Genomic DNA, 23446 nt, shown 5'->3' with positions numbered 1-23446 from the left:
CCGTATAGTTTTAGTTGATTAGCATGCAATGCTTACTGACAGCCTTCTCCTCCACATTCCAACTTGTGCTGCTTACCACATCCCAGTCTTGTGAGGCTTGTGCTTGCAGATGTGTGGTTGCACCCTTCCTCTGAAAATGACCTGTTGCTCTGCTCTACTGCAGATGGCTAATGGGTTTTAAGTATTATTCTGCCTCCCACACTGGAGCCCAGTTATCTGATGTGTCGTTGTGTGGATGTGTATGTGTATTTTATACTGCAATGCATTCATTGCATCTGTATGGATTCTGGCCAAGTGAGTGGACATAGTATTAGTAAAGCTACAGTGGATCACATGGAACTGGAACAAGTTAAAAGAAAACTGGCTGCAGATCGAGAGTATGAGACCAAGCAAGGTGGTGGTGCAAACAGCAGCAGTAAAAGAGTTAAGTGCAGCTAGGAAAGAGTAGAACATGCTGAAAAAGAAGTGATAAGGGGGCACGTTTGGTATTTATTGATTTGCAGATAAGGTTGCAATGTTCTGTTAGTGGCAAATGGTGATACTTGGTAGTCAGAAACTGTTTGTTTGAGGTGCTTTTTGTAATATATTATAGTGTTCATTTTTTTTTGATGCATTAAGTTAACATTACTAATTCTTCCTAAATATCATATTTGCCATTGGTGCATTGCTTAGGAATTGTGGTGAAAAATGATGTATACAATTGTAAGTGAAAACATTAAGACACATACCTGTTTCTTTTTGCAGCTTCATTTTATGGTGAGAGCTACATTGAACTAAAAACAGTGGAGTCCTTTAACCAGGTAGCACTGAAGTTGAGATTCCGGAGCATAAGACCAAATGGGTTACTGTTTTTAGCAGCTGGCCAGAACACTTACTGCTTGGTTGAATTAAGATCAGGACATATTCAGGTAAAGAAAAGGCTGGATCATTGTAAACTAATTTCAGCGTTGGTGTCTGTTTAACTGTGGATTGCACCATACTTAATTTCTGCCTTTATACTGTGCTATCTGTGTATGTATATTCGCGTTATGTATATGCATGAATGTGACATATGTATATTTTATACCTTAATGCTAGGGGATCATGCATGTAATGATAAATTTATGTACCTAGGGAGAAAAACTGAGCACTCTCTGAAAAACAACATAGATGCAGACAGGGCATGTTATGCTTTGCACAAAAAGCATCCTTGTCAGGAGCTAAAGAATGTTTTTTTTGTTATCTGCCAGGGTCTCTCTTGTATGCCAAATCTCTATGTCATTTCTGTGTCTGACTGGTGTTTTGCTGGATGTTGTATTTCCCTTCCCCATCTCAAAGCCATTGCGTTGGTGATTTGACCTCCAAATGTCCTGCAGGTGTGTGTGTGTGTGTGTGTGTGTGTGTGTGTGTGTGTGTGTGTGTGTGTGTGTGTGTGTGTGTGTGTGTGTGTGTATCTCCATCCATGTCTATGACATATTGGCATCCTGTCTGGGATGAATTTTTTTTTTTTTTGCTCCACACACATAGAGTGCCATATATTAAATTTTGGATCCCCATGAGCTCGAAAAGGGTAAAGTGGATAATTGGAAAATGAATGAATGTAATGCTTGATCCAGTAATTTGTCCTTATGTGGTTATGCCAGAAGACTACAGTATGATGTAAACCTGGTAACTTTCATGTGGCAGTTTGTCATAGACACTGCGGAGTTCACTGAATACTTTAGTAATAATTGTTGGTTTTATTTATGTATTCTTTATCTTGTCTTACAGTTAAACAATTTATCCACTACTCTTCTGAGTTTACTTGTTTTTTTTATTAATAATTTATATAATGTTATCTAATTGATTTTACTTGTTATATTTAGTTGTTGTCTGTGGAACTTTTCTACCCGGGCCTCTAATGAAAGTGGGCTCTTCATGGCTCAGTGGACTATCCCGGTAAACAAATGCAAATAAATAAATAAATATTGCTGTAGTTTTCTGAAGAGATAGGAAGCTGAATAAGGAAAAAAGAAGTACTGATATTTGTGTGAATACCATTAAATCCACTAAGTTATAAAGGGATGTGATACTGTAAGTTATGGGTGGCATATTAATGACACCTTTCATTAGCTTAACTGCAGTAGTACAGTTCACCAGCACATGATGATGATGATGATGAGTAAGAAAACCACTTCTGCCATCCAGCCATAAGACATTTGAGCGGAGGTGTGTACATGTATTTATTACATACACATGCTGGATGACGTTTTCAAGCAGTGGAAGAGCAGATTAATTCAGAGTCGTTTCAAGTGAAGTTCCTAAAGGATTTAGTAGTGTAAACTGCTAGACAAAAGATCCTAAAAAATATGTTTTGCAATTAGTATACTGGAAAAGATGTAAGGTCAGAAGTAAGTTTGTTGAAAAACATTTTTGTGAAACAAGTTAAGGAGTATGTATAAGGCATTGCAGAAGTTGCAACTTAAAATAAGGATCAAGGACTGGGTAGCATGTAACTATGCAATTAGTTAAACAAGGCAGTGATACACTGAGGAGGTTTACAAAGAAAACAAACACATTGTGAGGGTACACAAAAGTACCTTCATGACTGCCTGAATGACCCTGATAGCTTTCATTCCAACATTTAGTGAATTTCCTGATGTGGGACATGAAGTGGATGTATCTGAATGCAGGAGGCTCATGGTTGGCAGGTATAGGAGAGGCAAAACATAGCAAAAATAATATTAATTTAATTACATTGTTAGCAGTATAGATGATTATTTTCTGATCTCTGATCATAACCAAGTTAGAAAGTAGAACTCAAACCAAAAGCGGTAGATGGAATGAAGGATCGAACACTATTCTTTAGTACTTTTGTTCAAATTTTTTCTTCATGAACAACTTCAGAAAAAAGTTAACCTCTTAATAAAGTTACATCACATGACTTTCATGATGCTTTAAATTAAAGGTATAAAATCATACCATAAAAATAAAAAACTGTCTCGTTTTCCAAACAGCTTTGAATGTCAAAACATCATAAAAAATGTCTTAATGTAAAACCATCATCATATTATTATGATTTTAATTTGTTTTAGTGCTAAAAATTACTTAATGCAATTCGTTCAGCCTGGGGTTCTGCCCGCTACCAAACTGATCTGTCATGATGACTCCTTGCATTCTAAAATCAAATTGGTGTTCCCTATATAATCCACTTGTTGAACATAATCTATGACTAAAAAGGTGAACTTTTTAAAGTTCACACAGTGAATAGCATGCCTAGCTAAAGCATTGGTGAAGTCCTTTTTCTTAATAGCAAGTGTGTGCTCATATATTCTACGCTTTAAACATCTAATGGTTTTTCCTATGTAGTAACTAGGACTCTCACAGGTAAACCGTCTGTGGATCCAAATAGTCCTTTTAAAATGTGTAATAAATGTACTAGATGTATTACTTATATACGTACATTGTTTACACTTGCTGCAGGAGAAAGTACCTCGAACACTGTTCACATCAGTCAATGCTAAAGTGTGCCCTCCACCCACCATATTCCAAAATATTTTTGATGTTCTTAATTTTCTTGTAGGTGAACTTGGGTTCTACACTGACTACCTGTATGAGTTCCCTATTTCCCATCAAAACCTTCCAATTGTCCTTAATTATGTGTTTGATGACACCCATCTCAATTGAAAACTGGGATGGAGGAAAGAAATAGTAAACACTGTGTTGTCCTTCTTTTTCCTGTTGTTGCTTACATCATCAACCCCCCTGATGATGAGTTTGGCAGCGTTTTGTTTCAGAATGAACACTTCCTTGTGTATATTGGTTAACCAACCCTGGTCATACTCTTTGTTCAAAAAAATGTGTCAACATGATGACCTCTTGAAAAAAAAAGTGTCATCATCAGAGGTAAGTCTACTGAGGCGAATAAATTGCCCCTTAATCACCCCTTTCTTCATATGCCTAGGGTGTAAGCTATCTCTGTGAAAATATTGGTTGACAAAAACATCTTTCCTATAAATCTTACTCATAAAAGTGTTACTGAACATATCAAAAGCCAAATGTATGTCCAAAAAATTAATGGTCCTATCAAAACTTCCCATAGAAAATTCCAAAAGGTCTGTGGCGTGATTTAAGTCCCTAACAAAGGACTCAAATTCACTCTCATCACCAGTCCACAAAAATATCAAGTCATCAATAAATCTTTGATATAAAATAATGTGGGACCTTTGTGGGTGTACATACAAATATCTCTCCTCCCATTTGGCAATTACAAGGTTGGCAAAAGATGGTGCCACCCTTGCCCCCATAGCCACCCCTGAGGTATGCTTATAATATCTTTGGTTAAACACAAAAAAATTATTTTCAAGAACTATACCCATAAGCCTGCAAACCGTCTCTGTTTTGCTGTGTGTAAAGTCGGTGTACCCATTGAGGTAATCTCTCAGATATTCTATACCAGCATTTTGGTTGATACATGTATGCAGTGATTTAACGTCTAAAGACACAAAATAAAAATCACCATGGGTGAGGTTGATGTCCCTCAAAATTTCCAAAAGGTGCCAGGAGTCCGTAAGATATGACTTTGCTTTTTGCACTGTAGGATTAAGTATGTAATCCAGCCATAAAGAAATATTTTCTGACTTGGTTCTCTTGGCTGCAATAATGGGCCTAAAGGGCAGATTTGTTTCTGATTTGTGTACTTTGGGTATCCCAAAGAAATGTCCCATACTGGGATGTTCCACTAACAAATTCATGTGTCATGATCTAAACTACCCTGACAAAACATGTCGAAAAGGTCAGTGTTTATTCTCAAAAAACTGTTGTTAATTACATTCTTATCTACAACAGAATACGCTGTTTTGTTTACCAACATGTCTTCAATGTTTTTAATATAATCTTCAGTACACATAATCACCATCATACCACCCTTATCAGCTCTCATTACTCTAATGTCTTTATTTTTACTTAAAATACACAGTGCCTGGTGTTCTTCCACAGTGAGGTTATGCATGTGGGTGTCCTTAACAATATTCCTCATGCCCAGTTCACACATGTCACCAAACACTTGCAAGGTGTTGCACAAGCGGGGGTTATATGTGCTATTCTTTTTAAATTTATTACAAACCTCTTGTTTATCTACATTTAAATCATGCAGCAGGTAATGAAGGTTCAGTTTTCTCAAAAAAAGTTTGAAATCAACTAACAGTCTGCTAATATTAACAGAACTACTTGGTGTGTAGGAAAAACCTTTTTTCAAGACTGAAATCACATCATTAGATAAAACAATATTTGACAAATTCAAAATGCGAATTTCAAAGTCTGAAACATTTAGTTTTTTTTTTGTTGTTGTTTCTTCCCCTCGTTTTTGTCTTGTTCTGAACCTGGTTTGACCACCTGGGAGTCCGTTTGTTGCCCCGTTGGTCCACCAAAAAAGGACCTGATCCACGGGGGTTGTTTGTAGATGAAACCACTTTAACAAATGTTATTGTCAAACCCCATTGAAACTTGCTAAACTGTGTTACTGTTATTATTATTGTTGTTGTTAAGGACATTGTTGTTATTGTTAGTGGTCATATGATTGTTGTTTCCACTTCCATTATCATTCACCTCACCCTGTGCGACGTTGTTGTCATTAGTTGCATTGGTGTTGATAGTGTTCTCCTGAAAAGCCTGCCGATGTTGCAAAGGGTAGGCTTCTTTTTTTGGCATAGGCCAAAAGATACCTCCGCAGTTTGGACTGCTTCCTTGTGACTACGGAGGCTCTGTGCCTATCAGCTTTAGCCCCAATGCTACCATATAAGTCAGAAAGTACATTAAAACAACAATGTCCCTTCATTTTATTGTCCAGATTTGCCATATTTTCTTTGACTGTGTCAAGCTCTTTTAAATAATGTTACAAGCATGCACATCATGTTGACCCGTTTCACTGAATAAGTTCACTAACTCAATGTAAAATGGGTCACCAAAGTTCACACAAAACCATTAGATGTTTAAAGCATAGAATATATGAGCGCACACTTGCTATTAAGAAAAAGGACTTCACTAGTGCTTTAGCTAGGCATGCTTTTCACTGTGGAACTTTAAAAAGTTCACCTTTTCAGTCATAGATTATGTTCAACAAGTGGATTATATAGGGAACACTAATTTGATTTTAGAATGTAAGGAGTCATTGTGGCAGATCAGTTTGGTAGCAGACAGAGCCCCTGGTCTGAAAGAATGCATTAATATTAAGTGTTTTTTAGCACTAAAATAACATTGAAATCATAATAATATGATGATGTTTTTACATTAAGACATTTTTTATAATGTTTTGACATTCAAAGCTGTTTGGAAAACAAGTCAGTTTTTTATTTTTATGGTATGATTTTATACCTTTAATTTAAAGTATCATGAAAGTCATGTGATGTGTGATGTAACTTTATGAGGTGTGTTTTGAGAGGTTAACTTTTTTCTGAAGAAGTTCATGAAGAATAAATTTGAATGAAAGTATTAAAGAATAGTGTTCACTCCTTCATTCCATCTACAGCTTTTGGTTTGAGTTCTACTTTCTAGTTTGTTGTGTGATCATAACCAAGTTGTTACTTATTGGAGAAACGGAAGTCAAGAAACTCACCTCAAGAGCAGATTCAATAGAAGCTTGAGAGGTGATTTTTTTCCATTCATTTCAAGAGCAAGTAACTACTTGGTTTTGATCAGAGAAACCCAAGCCTAACTTTTTGTAGTCTGTGGAAGTTTTGTTCTTTACTAGAGTTTATAAACAGAGGGGAAAAAACAAAGAAAAATGTGTAGGCTTGTGAACAGTTTTACAGCTTTGAAAGCTGTAGCACAGTTAGTGCTGTTACTCAGTTGTTTGTAGTACAGAGAACATTAGCTGCAGCATGGATGATTGGATAGGAAATTGGAAATACATCCCGGGTCTACCACCTATGTCTCTAATGGACAGATGCAGCCTGTAAATCTTGCCTTAGTTTACATATACCCCATAAAACAACTTCTTATGCTCAAAAACTTGCAGAAATACTGCAGGGATGCCTGGCTAGGCTTATAAATGCCCCAGCAGTTTTTAGCCCAGTATACATCTATGAACCTATAAACAAGAGGGAAAGAAAAAGAAACTGCAAGAGCACAAGGTGTGTTGTATACATTGAAAGCAGTAACACAATTAGTGTGGTCTCACAGACGGACTTGAGTTAAAGTGCATCTCTGATCCTATATCAGATTTGAAAGCTGTAATATAATTCATGCTGGCATCCATACGTGCACCAACAAAAAGAAGTGGGATGCTGTAAATTGTTTTAAATGCCTCTTCAGCATTCTGTCACTTTTCTGTGGCAAGTACTGTTAATACTTTAGAGTGGAACTACAGAGTAACAGCACTAAAAGGTGTTTAACAGACTAACAACTTTCTTTACACCAGAAAAGGTACTTAACAAGTGTGACTTTTCCCCTGATTTCAGAGTTTAATCTCAGTTTTCCATTTACTAGCATATACTGAATGTGTCAGAATGCAGTTTACTTTTAATTGCTATGCAGGCTAACTGAAGAGGTTATATTACTAACTTAGTTGTTACCTATCTACCTAGCCAATGTACAGTTTTGGCAGAACAGGGTAAAGTTAATGATTCTGTGTTTTAATTCTTAAAAAGTACGAGTTCATGCTATTTGTCATTAAATTTGGTGCAAGTGCCCAAATGATAATAATTCTAGGAAATTCATTCACTACTGCTGAACATCTTATCTTCTGGTTACTGGCAGTTCATCTTAAAACTATTAACACATTTATATTTAGCTAAGGATAGCAGTTTTTCCCATGTATTATGAAAATTTTATAAAACTAGGGCAGTAACCTGCTTGTCCACCATCCACAGAGGGCATGCTGGTCATGTAACAAGGTGCTTTAAGTGCATGACACAGCCCACAGTTGCTGTTGTACATTTGCTTTTTGTGTGCTATGCCAAGAGAGCTGGTTTCCTACCTATAAACCACTAGGGAAGTTGAAGTATTAGCTAGGAGAAAAGCCATGTAATCTCCGCCTAGAAATAGTTGGCAACAGCAGCGTCCAAAAATTACATTTTAATAGTGCTGTTGTCCAATAAAAATATTAAAATATACTTTCCCTTGTCTGTATTAGCTAGACTTATTTTTCACCTGTTGAAGTTTGAATATTTTGTGAAGGGGACATGGCTATATCTTCGAAGGAGCTTCTCCGATGATCTCAGTCATTTAATATAAAAGGAAATATTTTATTCAGTTTCTTCAGAGGTTTAGTAATTATTCTATTAAATGAATGTCCAGTAGATGAAACAAAGGATCATATGAGATTACTAGGCTATCGACCTGGAGGTTATTTTAAGCCTAGCCGTTTCATCCCAATGTAATACCATGGAAATGCTACTCAGTACCCAAGATGCATTTAGTGATGACTGTCCATGTCCAGGAGGGTTGTGGGCACTATCCCCAATGTTTCAGAATGTAGAAACTGCCACTTTGTTTGACAGAAAACTCATGTGAAGCTTTATTGGGAAGCTGTTTTCAGTAATTCAGGATGGAGGGAATCTTTCTCAGAACTTCGTTGGAGTGAACATCATTAGAAGTGGTTTTAATCAACTTCTGTAACTTATTATGGAAACAGTAAGCAAGTTACTTAGTTTCAGGAATTCAAGCATGGAATATGAAAAAAAAATAAAACAATGGCAAATGTCAAATATAAAATATTTATTGCAACAGTTTTTAAACAAACATTGAACTGTACTTGTATAAATAAATATTTGTTCATACTGATTAGATCTATTTTTCTTACAAGTAAAAATTTTCATTTTGTTATGTTTCGCAGTTTTTCACTAACTTGTTTTTCTTTCTACCAATATATAGAGATGAATCAGATAACAGCTTTACTGCAAGACAGGATCACTACTATTGGAAACAGTTTGTCTGAAAGTAGGCAGTAGGTCTGAAGAATGAAATTTTGCCTGATTTTCTTGTACAGCAAACACAAAGGCTTCAAGAAAATTTTGAATTTCAGGAAAAAGTAGAGCTAACAGGAACAGTATGAATTACTGTGTTATCAAAAAGTTTATAAATAAAACTGTGTAAAGCATTTAATTTATTGCATGCTCAAAGAATTGACAGATGTTAACATCAGATCACTGTTGCAGTAGATTAATCTGTTCAGATTATATCCTGCCAAGAGTATGACCAACAGGCAAGTTTATTAAAGGTAAATGGTAACTTCCAACACATTCTAACTCCCATGAACTTGAGCAGAACTCCTTGTAAAAAGCAGTTGAGTGTGCCAAGAAGCTTCAGAGCTTTCTTGCTGCAGAAGTGCACTTCTGTGGGCTTTGTGAAACTGACGGTCAGTTAGAGATGCTTCAAGGTTGGACAGGTGTGTGTGTGTGTGTGTGTGTGTGTGTGTGTGTGTGTGTGTGTTTGTCCATCTGAGGAAATTCTTCTACTATTTTATTTTTCTGAGGAAGACCAGTGTATTTTTTTGTGAAACTAATATTATTTATCCTAAGAACCTTATTTTGTTTGAATGGTCATTGAGTAACAGGAGATTTTATTGCTGCGATTGCTTGTAGAAACATTGTGCCTAAATCTGTTTTTTAATTTTATGTTTTTGTATGGAATTTGTGTTAGGGGCATAACATGGTGCTTTTGGGGAACTGTTTCTTTATTTCAAAACTACTTTTTTGTCTGAAACTGAGTTTTACTGACTATCACTGGCTCTGATAACTATCTTAGAGGCTTCCTTTGTGGCTGGACCTAAGGAGTAGTAGCTGGACTCCTCAGTTCAATCTTCCTCTGTTCGCAAGAACAAGAAGGTTGTCATAGTCTTTGGGTGTCAGGCTGGCTCGAGTTTTGCCTCAGTCTCCCACCAATGGATAACTCTGCTGTAGCTGGATTTGATCCTAAGACTGCTCATCATTTCCCTCAAAAGAATGCTGGTACATAGCATTATTTAACTTTGCCTTTTTGTTATCACTAATACGTTCCCTGCGTTGTAGTCATAAACTGCTAATTGTCTTTCCAGCATAGTATGACAAGCAAGATTGGCAAGTAGCAAATATATCACCCCTGGAGAGGCAGAAGTAAATCATCCTTCAGGCTGAATAACACAATCATAGCCTTTACCATCATAGCATTACTACTGCTAATCTACAGAAATTACATACACCACATGGGTGAATGCCTTCTAATTTTATTGAAGGCTGTAAAATGCAGTAGTTATAGACACCCTGACTATAACCAAGAATTTCACCTGTCCAATTGCTGTATGATACTTGCCATGTCCTGTTTGTAAGCCATGCACTTATACATCGTATCAAGAGTACACAAGTACTTAGTTGTTCTAATTTATTGATCAGTGTTTTTTATATACGACCCTATCAAATGCTGAAGTTAAATCTATATAAATTACATCACAGTATAATTTTTAATTCGTAGCTCGTAACAATATAATGTTATAGAACATCATGTTACAAGTGGTAATAGATCCATTTTCAACATATGCCTGCTGATAAATGGTTTCAAGTCCCACTCTTTCCAATTCTGACAACTTATCCAATATTGCCTCCCCCATTATTTTTCCACAACATGAAAGTAGACTTAAGGGTCTGTATGACTGAGTTTGTCATACTCCAAAGAAAGTACATGTTTCCAATCTTCAGCAGTCGGCCCATATTTATACAACCTAGTAAATAACAGATACAATGGTACTATAAGTTCTTGCTGAAGTGTTCTCAACACATTATTACTAATTCCTTCTCCTTCTTCTTCCTGTGCTTTGTTTGGATACATTTTGCATAGTTCTTTTTCAATATAATTTAATTTGATTTCAGTGTCTGTGTTTACCAGAGTGTCACTTAAGACAACTTATTATCCCCTTTGTGGAGCCAAACTGTTTTGCATAAGATTTTGTAAATGTATCTATAGTCTTTTGTGTCTGAGAATAAATTTTAGAATCTATACACAGTTTATTAATTTGTATGTCTTTACTCATTACACATCTTCTGTATCTATAAAGTGGTTTTCCTATTATGCTAAATATATTTATATATATTTTTCAAACTTTTCTTCATCTTGTCTCACAATATGCTTAGTTTGTCCTGCTTGTTTATTTCAGCTTTCAAACTTGTAGTTCGACCTCTTTTCCATTTCTTATATTTTTTTTGCCTCTCACCTTAATCGAGTATCCTGTTCTTATTGAAATATAGCCTCCTGGCGTTTTGTGCCTAGATCCTGATTTTAAACATTTTTTTGATGTTCTGCATTCAAACAGTTTGTCTTTCAGACCTTTCCACATTCCTTCTACAGTTTTTCAACTGAAAGCATCACTGCAGTTAGTTTTACATAATGACTGTTTTCTTAATCTTCTGTAAACTGGTTTATATTTAAGTTTGGCAGAATTATCTAGCAACAAATTAACCTTTATAACCCGATGATCACTGCATATAAACAGTCGTAAAACGTATAACATTAATTTGCTTAGGAATACAAACACTGTCTAGTGTGTTCTGTTCCCTGATAGTTTTTTTTACAGTCTGAAGCATTTGCTGTTCCTGATTCTCCATTGTGAATAATTTCCTTAGTAATGTTGTTGAATTAATATCATTCCAGTATGTTTCTGGTAAATGTAAATTTTAAGTCCCCAGCATCTGTTATACTTCCCTGTTGTGTTTCATGCAAGAAATTTATGAATTCCTCTAGGTCTTAAGTACTTGACTTTGGTAGTCTGTACAGTCCAACAGTTGTTAGATGTTCCAGGGTTGTCTTTATTGTCACAGTTACACAATCTATAGAATTGGTGTTATCACTGAACAAGTAATAATCACATGTCTCAATACTATATTTAATCTGTATTATAAAACCTCCACCTAATTTGTTTGTTAGAATGTCTGTAACTGTAAAAACATTTATACCCTGACATACCTTGTTCTTTAACCATGTTTTGCAAACAATAACATCAGTCTGGGAACTTAGCAAATTCTACAGTAAAAAAAAACTTTATTATTAATACTGCCATTAACAACCATCAGAGATGCATCAAATGTTGCTGTCTGTGAACTGTTAAATTTTTGACCTGGCAAAAATCCTGCGTTGTGTTTGTCTAATATTGCAAAATATAGCTGCAAAAATTCTTAGCCCTGATCTTGAGAAGTGTACGCCATCCTGTCTGAACATATGTGCCCAAAATTAGGTTTGAATGCTCTACACATATCCATTTTTTTAAAACGGGACATTTTTTCATGTAGGTATTTACCCATAAAATCTTTTCACTCGCAATCACATGACTCTCCTTTCTAAATGTGATTTATGAAAAATACGTCCCAACACCTGTACAAGCTATGTTATCTAAGACGGCTGTAAGTGCCCTTCTAGCAGTCAGAGAATCCTTGCGGATGAGATCATTTGTACCAACATGAATAAAAACAGATCCGTACTTCCTTACATTAAGGCACTCTAAGGCCTGCCTTACATCCTCTATTTTTGTTCCTGGCAAGTATAGCACTATTCAGTGTTCATTATCTTCTCTGCAACTGTAATTGTCTTAGGAAAATAATTGAATCTCCAATCCTTTTCTGACTAGATCTGAAAAATCTTCAACTTCTAATTCAGTAATATGTGCTGTAGCAGTTGTTACAAAATAAGGATCTTCATCACCATTAGTCTTATTAATCTCACTGTTTTCATTGCTTGTTATATTTGTAAGTGTACAGCTCTCATCCAGCTGACTTTTCTCATCTTGTTTCTTATAGTAATGTTCTTTAATCCTTCCACATTCATTTTTGATTACTTCCTTTTCACCTGCCCATTGCCTCTTTTTTTCTACCTTCTCTTTTGGAAAAATTATGCCTTTTTCTGTAGACTGAAGGTTTTCTGATAGAAAAATGTTAGCATTCCTTGTAATCTGCGTGTTATATAACAAGGCAGTGTTCTTTATAATATGTATTCTGTTTGCTTTACAGACATTTATCAGTTTCTTTTTATTTGTTTTTTGTTGTGAACTTCTTTTCTTTCTTTTTATATCCTTCTGTATGGTCTGAATTCTATAATTGCTGAATACTTGTATCCAGTATTTCAGTGTTTTCAGTGACATTATCTTGCTTCATAGTGGCTGAGTGATCTTTACAGACAGTAGACACATCCTTTCCTAAATGTGTTCTACTTGCTGTTTGCCTAACATTATTATCTCGTCAGTTCAGACATTAATATAGATTACAACAGTTCTCCAAGGCATGCTAATTACACAAGTGCAGTTGTCATCAGTAAGTCTAAATTTACTACTAATAACTGTAAGCAAATCATCCAACTTTTGACATGAGGAACACAGATCACAAGCATTATCAAGTGTTACCTTTAAATATATGTAACATTTATTACACTGTACAGCATAGCTCTCGACCATTCAAGGACAAATCCAGAAATAATCAGGGACACTTTTAAAATATTAGTACTATTAACTTGAAACATTGACAGAATATTCAGATGTGCATAAATATGCATTTTCTAAAGAAAAAGAAGTCTATAATTCTAATTATTGTCATTATTTATTAAGTGTAATTCACCAACTTTTCACCGAACCAGTCTTAGGGAAGGATTAAGAGGGACAGAGCTAAAATTTGAGTAAAAATCAGGGGCATCTCTGAAAATTAGGGACAGTTGAGAGATATGCTGTACAATATATTTGTGCTTTAGCAAATCATTGATGGCATACTCTTTTAAGGAATCCTTAATTAGCTGCAAATGAACAAAAAAATTCTAAAAGCAAAGAATAATCAAAATGTATTACCAGAAAATTCAAAGAGAACGTAAATCAACTTGTAAGAGAAAAGTCGCACAGTCAATATATAATTAAATATTTATTTTATTTATTTATTATTTATTTATTTTACATTTGTTGACCGGGATAGTCCGACTGGATACATGTACATTTTCAGCGGTGGCCCGGGGAGAAAAGCTCCAGCATATTCTCAATGACAGATAGTTGCATATTAGAGTTTAAGATAGAAAAGAATAAAAAGCAATTTACATACTACATACTACCACAAACTACCTTGCTCTAACAAACACAACATACGATAGTTCATTATACAGATCTTTAAAAACATGCTAGCGAAATAATTAAGACAGATTATAGATTAGAGTTTGGCTAATATACAGTGTACATGTTTTGGGTTACATATCCCCACCCTAGGTTGTCCTTTTGGGCCTGAGAAATTAGTATGGCCTTGGTTTAACGAAGAGGAGCTCGTCTGGGTTTGAGCATGGACAAAGCCAATGTGACTTAAAATGGAGGTTTAGACTCTTTTTGAATTGAGCTGGGGAAGTAATAAGCATGAGGTTGTTGGGGAGGGAGTTCCATATTTTTCCAATGGCGTTGGCGAACAGAGCGTCACCGCCTAAGTGGTGGGATTTGAATGTTTGGACAAGGAGTCTGTTTGATGAGCGAAGGCAGCTTAGATTGGTGTAAGGAATTATTATATTTTTCAGTGCAGGGGTGTTATCAGGTTGTTTAAGAATTTTAAATGCTTCTATGAGTTGGTTCAACTGGAGAAGGTTTGGGAGTTCTATCCAGCCAAGTTTATTCAGGTTAAAGCAGTGGTGTGTTCTATATGGCAAGCCAGTTACAAATCTGGCAATATGATTATAACAACATGAGAGTTTGTTCAGGTCAGATTTGTTAAGGTTAGTAAGCACGGGAGAGGCATATAGAAGGGTAGAGAGAAGGTGTGAGCGGGCAGTGGCCGCTTTGGCCATTGGGGTTAGGAAGGTTTTTATCCTGTATAAGGACCCAAGTTTCTTGTTTACTTACTTAATGGTTTGGGTGAGATGCATATCGAATCTAAGTTTATTGTCAGTGATAACTCCTAGTAGCTTTGTGTAGGAGTCTGGGAAGATGATGGTACCATTGTTGGATTGTATAGTAAAATGTGTAGGAGGGGATTTATTCATTGGGTAGAAGAGAAGTAGCTTGGTTTTGTTTGGGTTTAAGATCAGATGATGATCTGAGAGTCAGTTTTCGACTGTGGTAAAACTGAGCTGGGTTGTAGCTAGCAGGTTTGCTAGAGAGTCATCGGAACATATTAGAGTTGAGTCATCTGCATACTGAATACAGGTGGCTTCAGGGATAACTGTATTATTAAATGAAGTACAGTAAAGTTGTTGCTCTGACTGTACAAGTTGTGAAAGTCACACAAAAGCTGGAAGTCCAGCTCGCAGGCGCACCTTTTTTTAACAGAAAAGATCAGTAAATCACAAACCAAAATAGGATTGTTTAGATAAGCTATGGATTGTCCTCTCTGCAGTGTGTGTGAATTTATAGCTGACTAGGCCCCTTGGGATGGCTACAGTTTGCCTGTCTAAAACATATCCCTTTCTGAGAACTAACAGTAAAAATTAAAGGTAAAACAAAATATAAATCATTGCAAGTCTTGTTAAAAAACATCTTTTCCGTCCTACAAACAGTGAAAAACCGTGTAAAAAATAAACCATAAATTCAAATAAAAATTTCTGTTACCAAACTACTGCACAGTGAATCACAAACCAATACAGGATTGTTTAGATAACGGGTGTTCACTAGTATGGCGTAAAATTGTGTTGGTGGTAGTTTATTTGTTTATTTATTTGATATATTTGTTTATTGAGGTAGTGCACCAATCAATATCAACAAATTTCAGGCTCAGCCCAGCCGAAATTCAAAACATTTCACAAATAAAAATACAGACATGCAAGTATCAACAGAGTAGGTCAACCTGCTTACATAGGAAAAAGAAACTGTGTATATACATTCTAGTGAACAAGCACATTACAGTGTACAAGCAAGCAGTGTCATGTACAAATATATCCATTAGTTTCTAAAGTGGGTCATTCTTTAGTGAATCTGGAGTTTCCTTCCTAAAAATTCTAGAAATAAAATGATTTTGCAAAATAATCCTTCATCAACATCAAATCCAAATAATTTATCTTATTTACATCGTAATAATACGTAAACCTTAAAAATGATGCAGTTCTCTTTAAATACATCACAAATTAATTTAACATTGTAATATCACTTAACCACATAAAAAACAAATCATCTTCCTGTGTACATTAAAAATATATATGTGAAGTTGTTCTATCTCGCCGTTTTGTTCTTACACGTGGGTTCGGAGCCAATCCCTCTGCTCTGAGTCGGCCGCTTTTCAAGCTCAAACTCTCAGAGAAGCTCGAGACCCAGTATATATCCCATGATGCTCTACTGTAAACCCCAGGTCTAGTTTGCCGCTGCAAAGGATCTGCAAGACTCGTCAGAGCAAATATTTAGAGATATTTAAAACTTTTTTCCATTAGAAGTGTTAGCTAGTGTTGTGATATTTAGAAAGAAATAGAGTTTAGTTATAAACATGTAGTTTAGACTACTTTGGAGTGTTTTACTTCGGCTGTTTATCTAGGCCTTTATTAACCTTGGGCGTGACAGGGCTCTGTCAGCTCCTTTGTGTGTGCTTTATTAGTGTTAAATTAGAATTAGTTATAACTAGTTAGAATTAGTTACATTAGTTAGAATTTAGATATTTGTTGAGAGTAGACTTACAAAACCTAGTCTAATAACTTTGTTAATACTAAAGTTTCTGAGTTCAGGGATCTGAACTATTATAGATATATATATATATATATATATATATATATATATATATATATATATATATATATATATATATATATATATAGATATAGTTAGATATTTTTCCTCTTTAAAAAAATGTCTGAGAAACAAAAGTCTGGATTCAAAAGGTGTGAGTGTGGTCAAAAAATGTCTGTGACTGACCACCACTCCACCTTTGTGTACTGTTTGGGATCCGTTCATTTGCAGGAAGTGTGCTCTATCTGCCACTCCTTTAGTGTCAGGGTTCTTCTGGAAAGGTGCAGGAGCTGGTGGATAGGGGACTCTTGAAGCTTGATTTTCAGGCTGCACTGGACAAGACCGACCTTTCTTCCAAGGCTTCGAAGGGGTCGAAGTCGTCCAAGGGGTCCTCGGAGCCCAAGTCCTCGGCTCCGAGCTCCTCTAGTTTGGGTCGATCATCAGCTCCACAGCCCTTGGAGCCATGTCTCGACCCTCTACCTCAGAGCCCAGTTGTGGATCCGGTGTCAGAGACTCCTCAATCTCCGATTCTTCAATCGGCGCTGTCTTCGGCTCCTTCGACCCATCCCACGACTCATTCTTCGAGGTTATCCGATGTGGACCTGGACTGCGTGGTTAAGAGATTGCTAGAGAACCCGGCCCTGACCAAAATGCTTTCTGCTTCGAGCCAGTTGGCTTTGAAGCCTGAAATTCCAGCCCTACTTTCTTCCCCTCCTCCTCCGAAGCCAGTCGAGCTCTCTGAGCCGAGGCAGACCGAACCGATGTTGGTAGAGCCCTCGGAGCCAAGCTTCAATCCTGCTCCCTCGGCTCCGTCGACCTTGATCTCCTCGGTTCCGACCGGGGAGTCTCGGACCCAACACTCCCTCGCTGGCTCCGGGGTGGATAGTCGGACCGAGACTTCGGTTCCGACCCTCCCCCTCGGGGCTTTGGCGCAGGTGGGTTCGGCTCCGTCCTCTGGATTGGAGTGCAGGGTCTCGGCTCGGGGAGGGCTGCTGGCCTCTTCGGAGCCGACGGACTTCTCTGAGATTCTGGGGCCTTCGATGCCATGAGGAAGGTCATGTCTTCTAAGACCACTACCTCCTCGGATCTCTGTTCCCCTCCCCCTAAAGGGCCTCGTTCTGTCTCTTCCCTCAGGTCCCTACCAAGCGTCGAGACCCAGAGCCTCAGGTATCCCCATTGGGTGGCCCCTCCTCTACAGGGACTTCACCGGATGCTCCCATTGATGAAGTACCTAGGAAGAGGCTGTGTAAGAGGAGACACTTGGATTCCCCACAGGAATTCCTCACATCGGATACCGACTTGGACGAATCAGAAGGGTCCCCATGATCCCCCTCTGAGGATGTCTCATTTGCAGACATATTGAAGATCTTAAGGCAGAGGGGTGATTGGCAGTCCCTTGCCCTTACTGAGGATAAGTCGGTACTCCTGAAGGCCTTTGCGTCTCAACCATCCACCTCCTGGGTTACTCCTCCCTTCGACAAACTAATGGATCTGGTTGCTCAAAGGGCATGGGAGTCACCTGATTCAGTGGAACCAGTCCCTCGGAGGCCCAGCAAGTTCATTACTTCCTCCACTGATAAGGGCTTTCTTTCCAAGGGAGTCCCAGTTGATGCTATGGTGGTGGCGGCAGCCACCAAGAAAGAGATCCATCCTCCTAATAGGGATTCTAGGATGATGGACAGGTATGGCAAACGCATATTTAGTTCTGCGGCATTTTCCAGGAGGTCGCTCAACTACCTGACCCATTTTACCTGCCTTCAATGAGAGCTCCTGAAAGAACTGGGAGATTCTCTACAGGGCAACACAGCTGATGCAGTTTCGGAAAAAGTGACTGCACAACTTAACACCCTCAATTCTATAGTCAACTCATCTATGGGGCTCATTTCTTATGCCGCCGATGGATCGAGTAGGGCGGCAGGTTCAGCGATAGCTCTTCGGAGACAGTCCTGGATGCACCTTGTTCCTATTCGGACCTAAAGTTAAGGAGACGCTTACTAGGTGTGAACAAGAAGGAAAGACTCTGTTTTCTGTAGGAGTCTGTTTTTCCACTCCAGCTAGACTGTACCCCAAAGGCAACGAAGTGGAAAAATGTGGTTTTGAAAACCCCAAGGAGATTTCCAAAACACACCTATGGATACCCCCTGTAGGGGCAGAGGAGGGGGTAGAAATGGAAGACGCCGTCCAAACGGCAGAGGGGGTCCGCAAAATCAGGGTGACAGAGAGCAGGTCTCTGGTAAACCCTATCCGCGTTCCTGAAAGGGAGCCCGGCTGTCCTTCTCTGGAGGTGGTCGGGGGGTCGCTTGGCTTTATACCCAAACGACTGGCTAAACATTACAATGGATTCTTGGGTAAAAAGCATCATTTCCAGAGGTTACTACATTCCCTTTTCAAAACGCCCTCCTGCGTGTACAAGTATTCCAGACGTTTCACCTAGCCTGCGAAAACTAGCAGCCATAGAGATTCAAAACCTGCTAGACAAAAGAGTCATCCAGCCAGTCCCGGTGGACCAGATAGGGTCCGGAACTTACTCAAGGTTCTTTTTAGTTCCAAAGAAAACAGGGGACTGGAGGCCTATATTAGACCTCAGCAAACTCAACACCTCCGTCAAGAAGGAAAAGTTCCGGATGGTCACGCTTCAGTCGATACTTCCGTTCCTAGAAACGGGCAATTGGATTTGCTCTATAGATCTCAAGGATGCTTACTACCACATCAAAATGACCAGATCATCCCGAGATCACATGCGTTTCCGGCTGGGGGCCAGTCATTACCAATTCAGAGCCCTGCCCTTTGGTCTCACCACAGCCCCCAGAGTGTTCACCAAATGTATGGCAGTGGTCACGGCTCATCTGAGACATCTAGGATTCCGGGTGTTTCCATATCTGGATGACTGGCTCCTCACCGCCACCTCCAGGCATCAACTAATCCAGGCAAGCGACTACACTATCAACCTGTGTTCCCAGCTGGGCATAACCCTAAACTTTGAAAAATCTGCGTTATCACCCTTGCAGTGTATTACATTTATAGGAGCAGAACTAGACACTATCGATTCAAGGATCAGGTTGCCTCAAACAAGAATCTTATCTCTAAGAAGTCAATTGTCCAGTCTGTTGACCCAGAACAAAGCCCCTGCGTCCCAGATATTGAAGCTATTAGGCACAATGGCAGCCACGCTAATAGCAGTCCCGTTGGGACGCATGCACATGCGGATACTCCAGTGGTTACTCTTCACACAATGGTCTTACCAACAACTGCCCATGTCGCATGAGATTCTGTTAACAAATCTTTGCAAGAAGGATCTCAATTGGTGGCTGAACAATGACCGGATAGTAGTCGGACGTCCCTTTGTTCTTCCCAAACCCACAGCCACAGTGACCACAGACGCTTCCCTGATAGGGTGGGGGGGCTAATTCAGGGAAAGACTGTCCAAGGTACTTGGTCAAGCATGGAATCGCATTTGCACATAAATGTCCTGGAGCTGAGAGCAGTGTTCCTGGCGTTGCAACACTTTCACGACTGTCTTCCTCCAGGGACAATTGCAATTCAGACGGACAACATGTCAGTAGTCTGGTACATCAACAAGCAAGGGGGAACCAGATCATATCCCTTATGCCGAGAGGCCCTAAGAATTTGGCAGTGGGCTGTTTTCACCAGACGCTTTCTAATAGCAATGCACATCCCGGGGTCATCCAACGTGATAGCGGACAAATTGAGCAGGGCCATCCTGTTGCCTCATGAGTGGTCCCTCAAACAACAGGTGGTGGACATGATTTTCCACAGATGGCACCAGCCTTGCTGCGATCTGTTTGCATCTCCGATGAATGCCAAATGCAGCAGCTACTTTGCCCTTTATCTCCCACAGGAGAGCAACCCGTGGGACGCGCTTGTACACGATTGGCCTTCGGGCCTCCTATATGACTTCCCGCCTGTTCCCCTAATTCCCAAATTCATTCAGAAAGCCAAAAGTCTGAGAAGGACTGTTATTCTGATAGCCCCGTCTTGGCCTCGTCAGATTTGGTTCCCCTTCCTACAGAAGTATCGAGTGGTAGAACCATGGATTCTGGACCCATTGCCAGATCTTCTGACTCATTCGTCAGGAGTTCTTCACCCTTCCCTCTTCTCCCTAAAACTGACAGCTTGGCTGCTCCAATTCCCGTATTAGCCAGATCTCAAGACTGGTCTCCTGCGGTCCAACACATTATAGCTTCTTCTCATAAACTGTCAACCAGGAAGCTATATAATAGCAAATGGAAACGATTTGTTCATTGGGCTTCTCACCACGATGTTGACCTATATGTTGCGCCTATTCATATAATTTTAGATTTTTTGTCTTCCTTGTTCCATGATGGCACAGCAGCTGCCACCATAAGGGTTCAATTGGCTGCCATTTCCAACTTTCATGTAGGATTTAACGGGTCTAACATCATGTCCCACAGACTATGTAAGGCCTTTTTGAAAGGTACCCACCATCTCAGACCTCCTGTCAGACACCCTGTCTCTCCCTGGAATTTGAATCTTGTTTTATCCCAGTTGATGCTTACCCCCTTCGAACCTGCGTCATCTTGTGATTTGAAGTTTCTGTCTTGGAAAACAATATTTCTGGTAGCCATTACATCTGCGCGTAGGGTCTCTGAACTTCAAGCCTTATCGTCCAAACCCCCATATTTGATCTTCCACCCTGACAGGGTGTCCCTCAGGACAAATCCAACCTTTCTTCCTAAGGTCTGTTCAGAAACTAACAAATCAGTCCATTGAACTCCCAACCTTTTTTAGACACCATACCAACAGACTGGAATATATGTTACACAAGCTTGATGTTCACAGGCAATTGAAATTCTACTTGGACAGAATGAAAGATTTCAGACAATCTGATCAACTCTTTGTCTCTTACGCAGAGAACAAAAAATGTTCTGCGGTGTCAAAAATCACATTGTCTAAGTGGCTTTCTGATTGCATTAAATTAATTTATTCCTCCACTAACCAGCCATTACCAAATAATGTCAAAGCCCACTCTACCCGGGCTGTTTCTACATCATTAGCTCATGCAGCTCGTTTACCCTTGGGTGTCATCTGTGCAGCTGCTACTTGGTCCAAACCTCACACCTTTATCACTCATTACAAAGTGGACAGGGCCTCCAGGGACAGGGCCTCCTTTGGTTCCACTGTGCTCAGGAATGTTCTCCCTTGAGCCACCGAGGTAAGGGTGCTTGGGACGCTACCCACGTGTAAGAACAAAACGGCAAGATAGAACAACTTCACATAAAGAAGTTATGTCCTTACCATAACATTCCATGTGAGTTGTTCATCTCGCCTTTTTGTTCTTACATTCGCGCGCACCGTCCCCCTCCTGGTGAGAAAGATGGTTGCCTTGGTGGATTGGTTGGTCTTGTCAGCCTGTCTTCTTAAGACAGACTGTTTCCCTCTCTGAAATCTATAGATACCTAGATAGGTAGGTACTGCAGTACTAATTATTTTAGGCTGTCTTCAGGTGCAGCGAATTAGATCTGGGGTTTACAGTAGAGCATCCTGGGATATATACTGGGTTTCGAGCTTCTCTGAGAGTTTGAGCATGAAAACCGGCCGACTCGGAGCCGAGGGATCGGCTCCGAACCCACATATAAGAACAAAAAGGCGAGATGAACAACTCATGGAACATTATGGTAAGGACATAACTTCTTTTATAATCATTTGAATTATATACATATACTCCCATTCATTCATAATACTATTAACATAACTAGGGGCCATAATAGCACCCTACAGCAACGTCTCATATCAGCCAGTATTATTAGATAAGATAATATCTAACAAACTACAATAAAGTTCTAAATCCTGTAATGAAATATGCTCAAACCTAATTAAATAATTCCTAAACACATCTAAACCGCTGCCAAATGGAATAGCAATTTACATACTAACAGCATCTACTGTAATGAGAATAGCATCTTTATTATATTTCAGGTTGTCAATCAGGGCCGGCCTTAGCCGAAATGGCGCCCTAGGCGAAGTAGTGCTCTGGTGCCCCTTAAGCCCCACCCACACCATAGTCATGACACACCCCTATTTGAGCCACACTCACAGGGTCACTCCCCAAGAAAGCCACTCCAGTCATTTCTTTAAATTATTTTAATGCATTGGAAGAATAACTACATTACAAGGTATCTTTAACTGCAACTACCTCTGCATAGTATTTTCTACCGGATCATAGTCAGATGGGGCCCTAGGCAGGGTAATAGACTGCCCCCCCAGAGCAGCCCCTTCTGCAGCAATCCCCTTCCCCCCAGCAGCAGCCCCCTCCTCAGCCATTCCAGTGTTCCATTATTTGGTTATTTCTCACCAGTTACCATGCATATTGTTCTCTTATTTGCTTCTACAGTGATTACAGATATTAAAATAAAATAGCAGAAACACAGCTGAACAATACAGTCTCACAATGAAAACAGACTTGGCATAAGCAGTAAACTTCTCTGCCCTGGAAACTTACATTCATTGAAATAGAAAAACTCACATTCATTGAAACGGCATGAAAACCCACATTAATAGAAAATGCATCTGGCCAGTGAAGAGTTAAGTTTGCCTGTGGGCTGTTTTCAAAACAGACTCTCTTACACACATTTTTTAGGGCCATTCATACGTGCATTTGTTCCTTGATTCACCTTCCTGATTGCATTGAATTATATTCCTTGTATAATACAGCACTACTTGTTAGAAAGTGTTTTAAATTTGTAGTTTTAAACAATCTTAAGCAATGAAACAAAATGTATGAACCCATAACTACCCCTCAAGACTTTGTCATCACAATCCACCAATATTACTCCATGCACACAATCTCTGCAGAAGTAAAATCATCTGAATTCCACGTTAAAGAAA

At 38.9% G+C, this 23446-nt stretch overlaps 1 protein-coding gene across 1 annotated transcript in view; it reads left to right on the top strand.

The window, feature by feature from the left end:
- The first annotated feature begins 279 nt into the window (after nucleotides 1-279).
- LOC122795939 (chondroitin sulfate proteoglycan 4-like) overlaps nucleotides 280-23446 on the top strand; it is a 923439-nt gene continuing 900272 nt past the window's right edge. The window contains exons 1-2 of the mRNA XM_044064421.1: nucleotides 280-415; nucleotides 721-908. Of these exons, the coding sequence (XP_043920356.1) occupies nucleotides 280-415; nucleotides 721-908 (324 nt within the window). The remainder of the gene's footprint in view (nucleotides 416-720; nucleotides 909-23446) is intronic.

Source organism: Protopterus annectens, chromosome 2.part2, assembly GCF_019279795.1.
Source record: "Protopterus annectens isolate FY-2018-M chromosome 2.part2, PAN1.0, whole genome shotgun sequence".
Taxonomy (NCBI): domain Eukaryota; kingdom Metazoa; phylum Chordata; order Ceratodontiformes; family Protopteridae; genus Protopterus; species Protopterus annectens.
The sequence above is the reverse complement of the archived record's forward strand: the minus strand, read 5'-3'. Positions and strand labels throughout refer to the sequence as shown.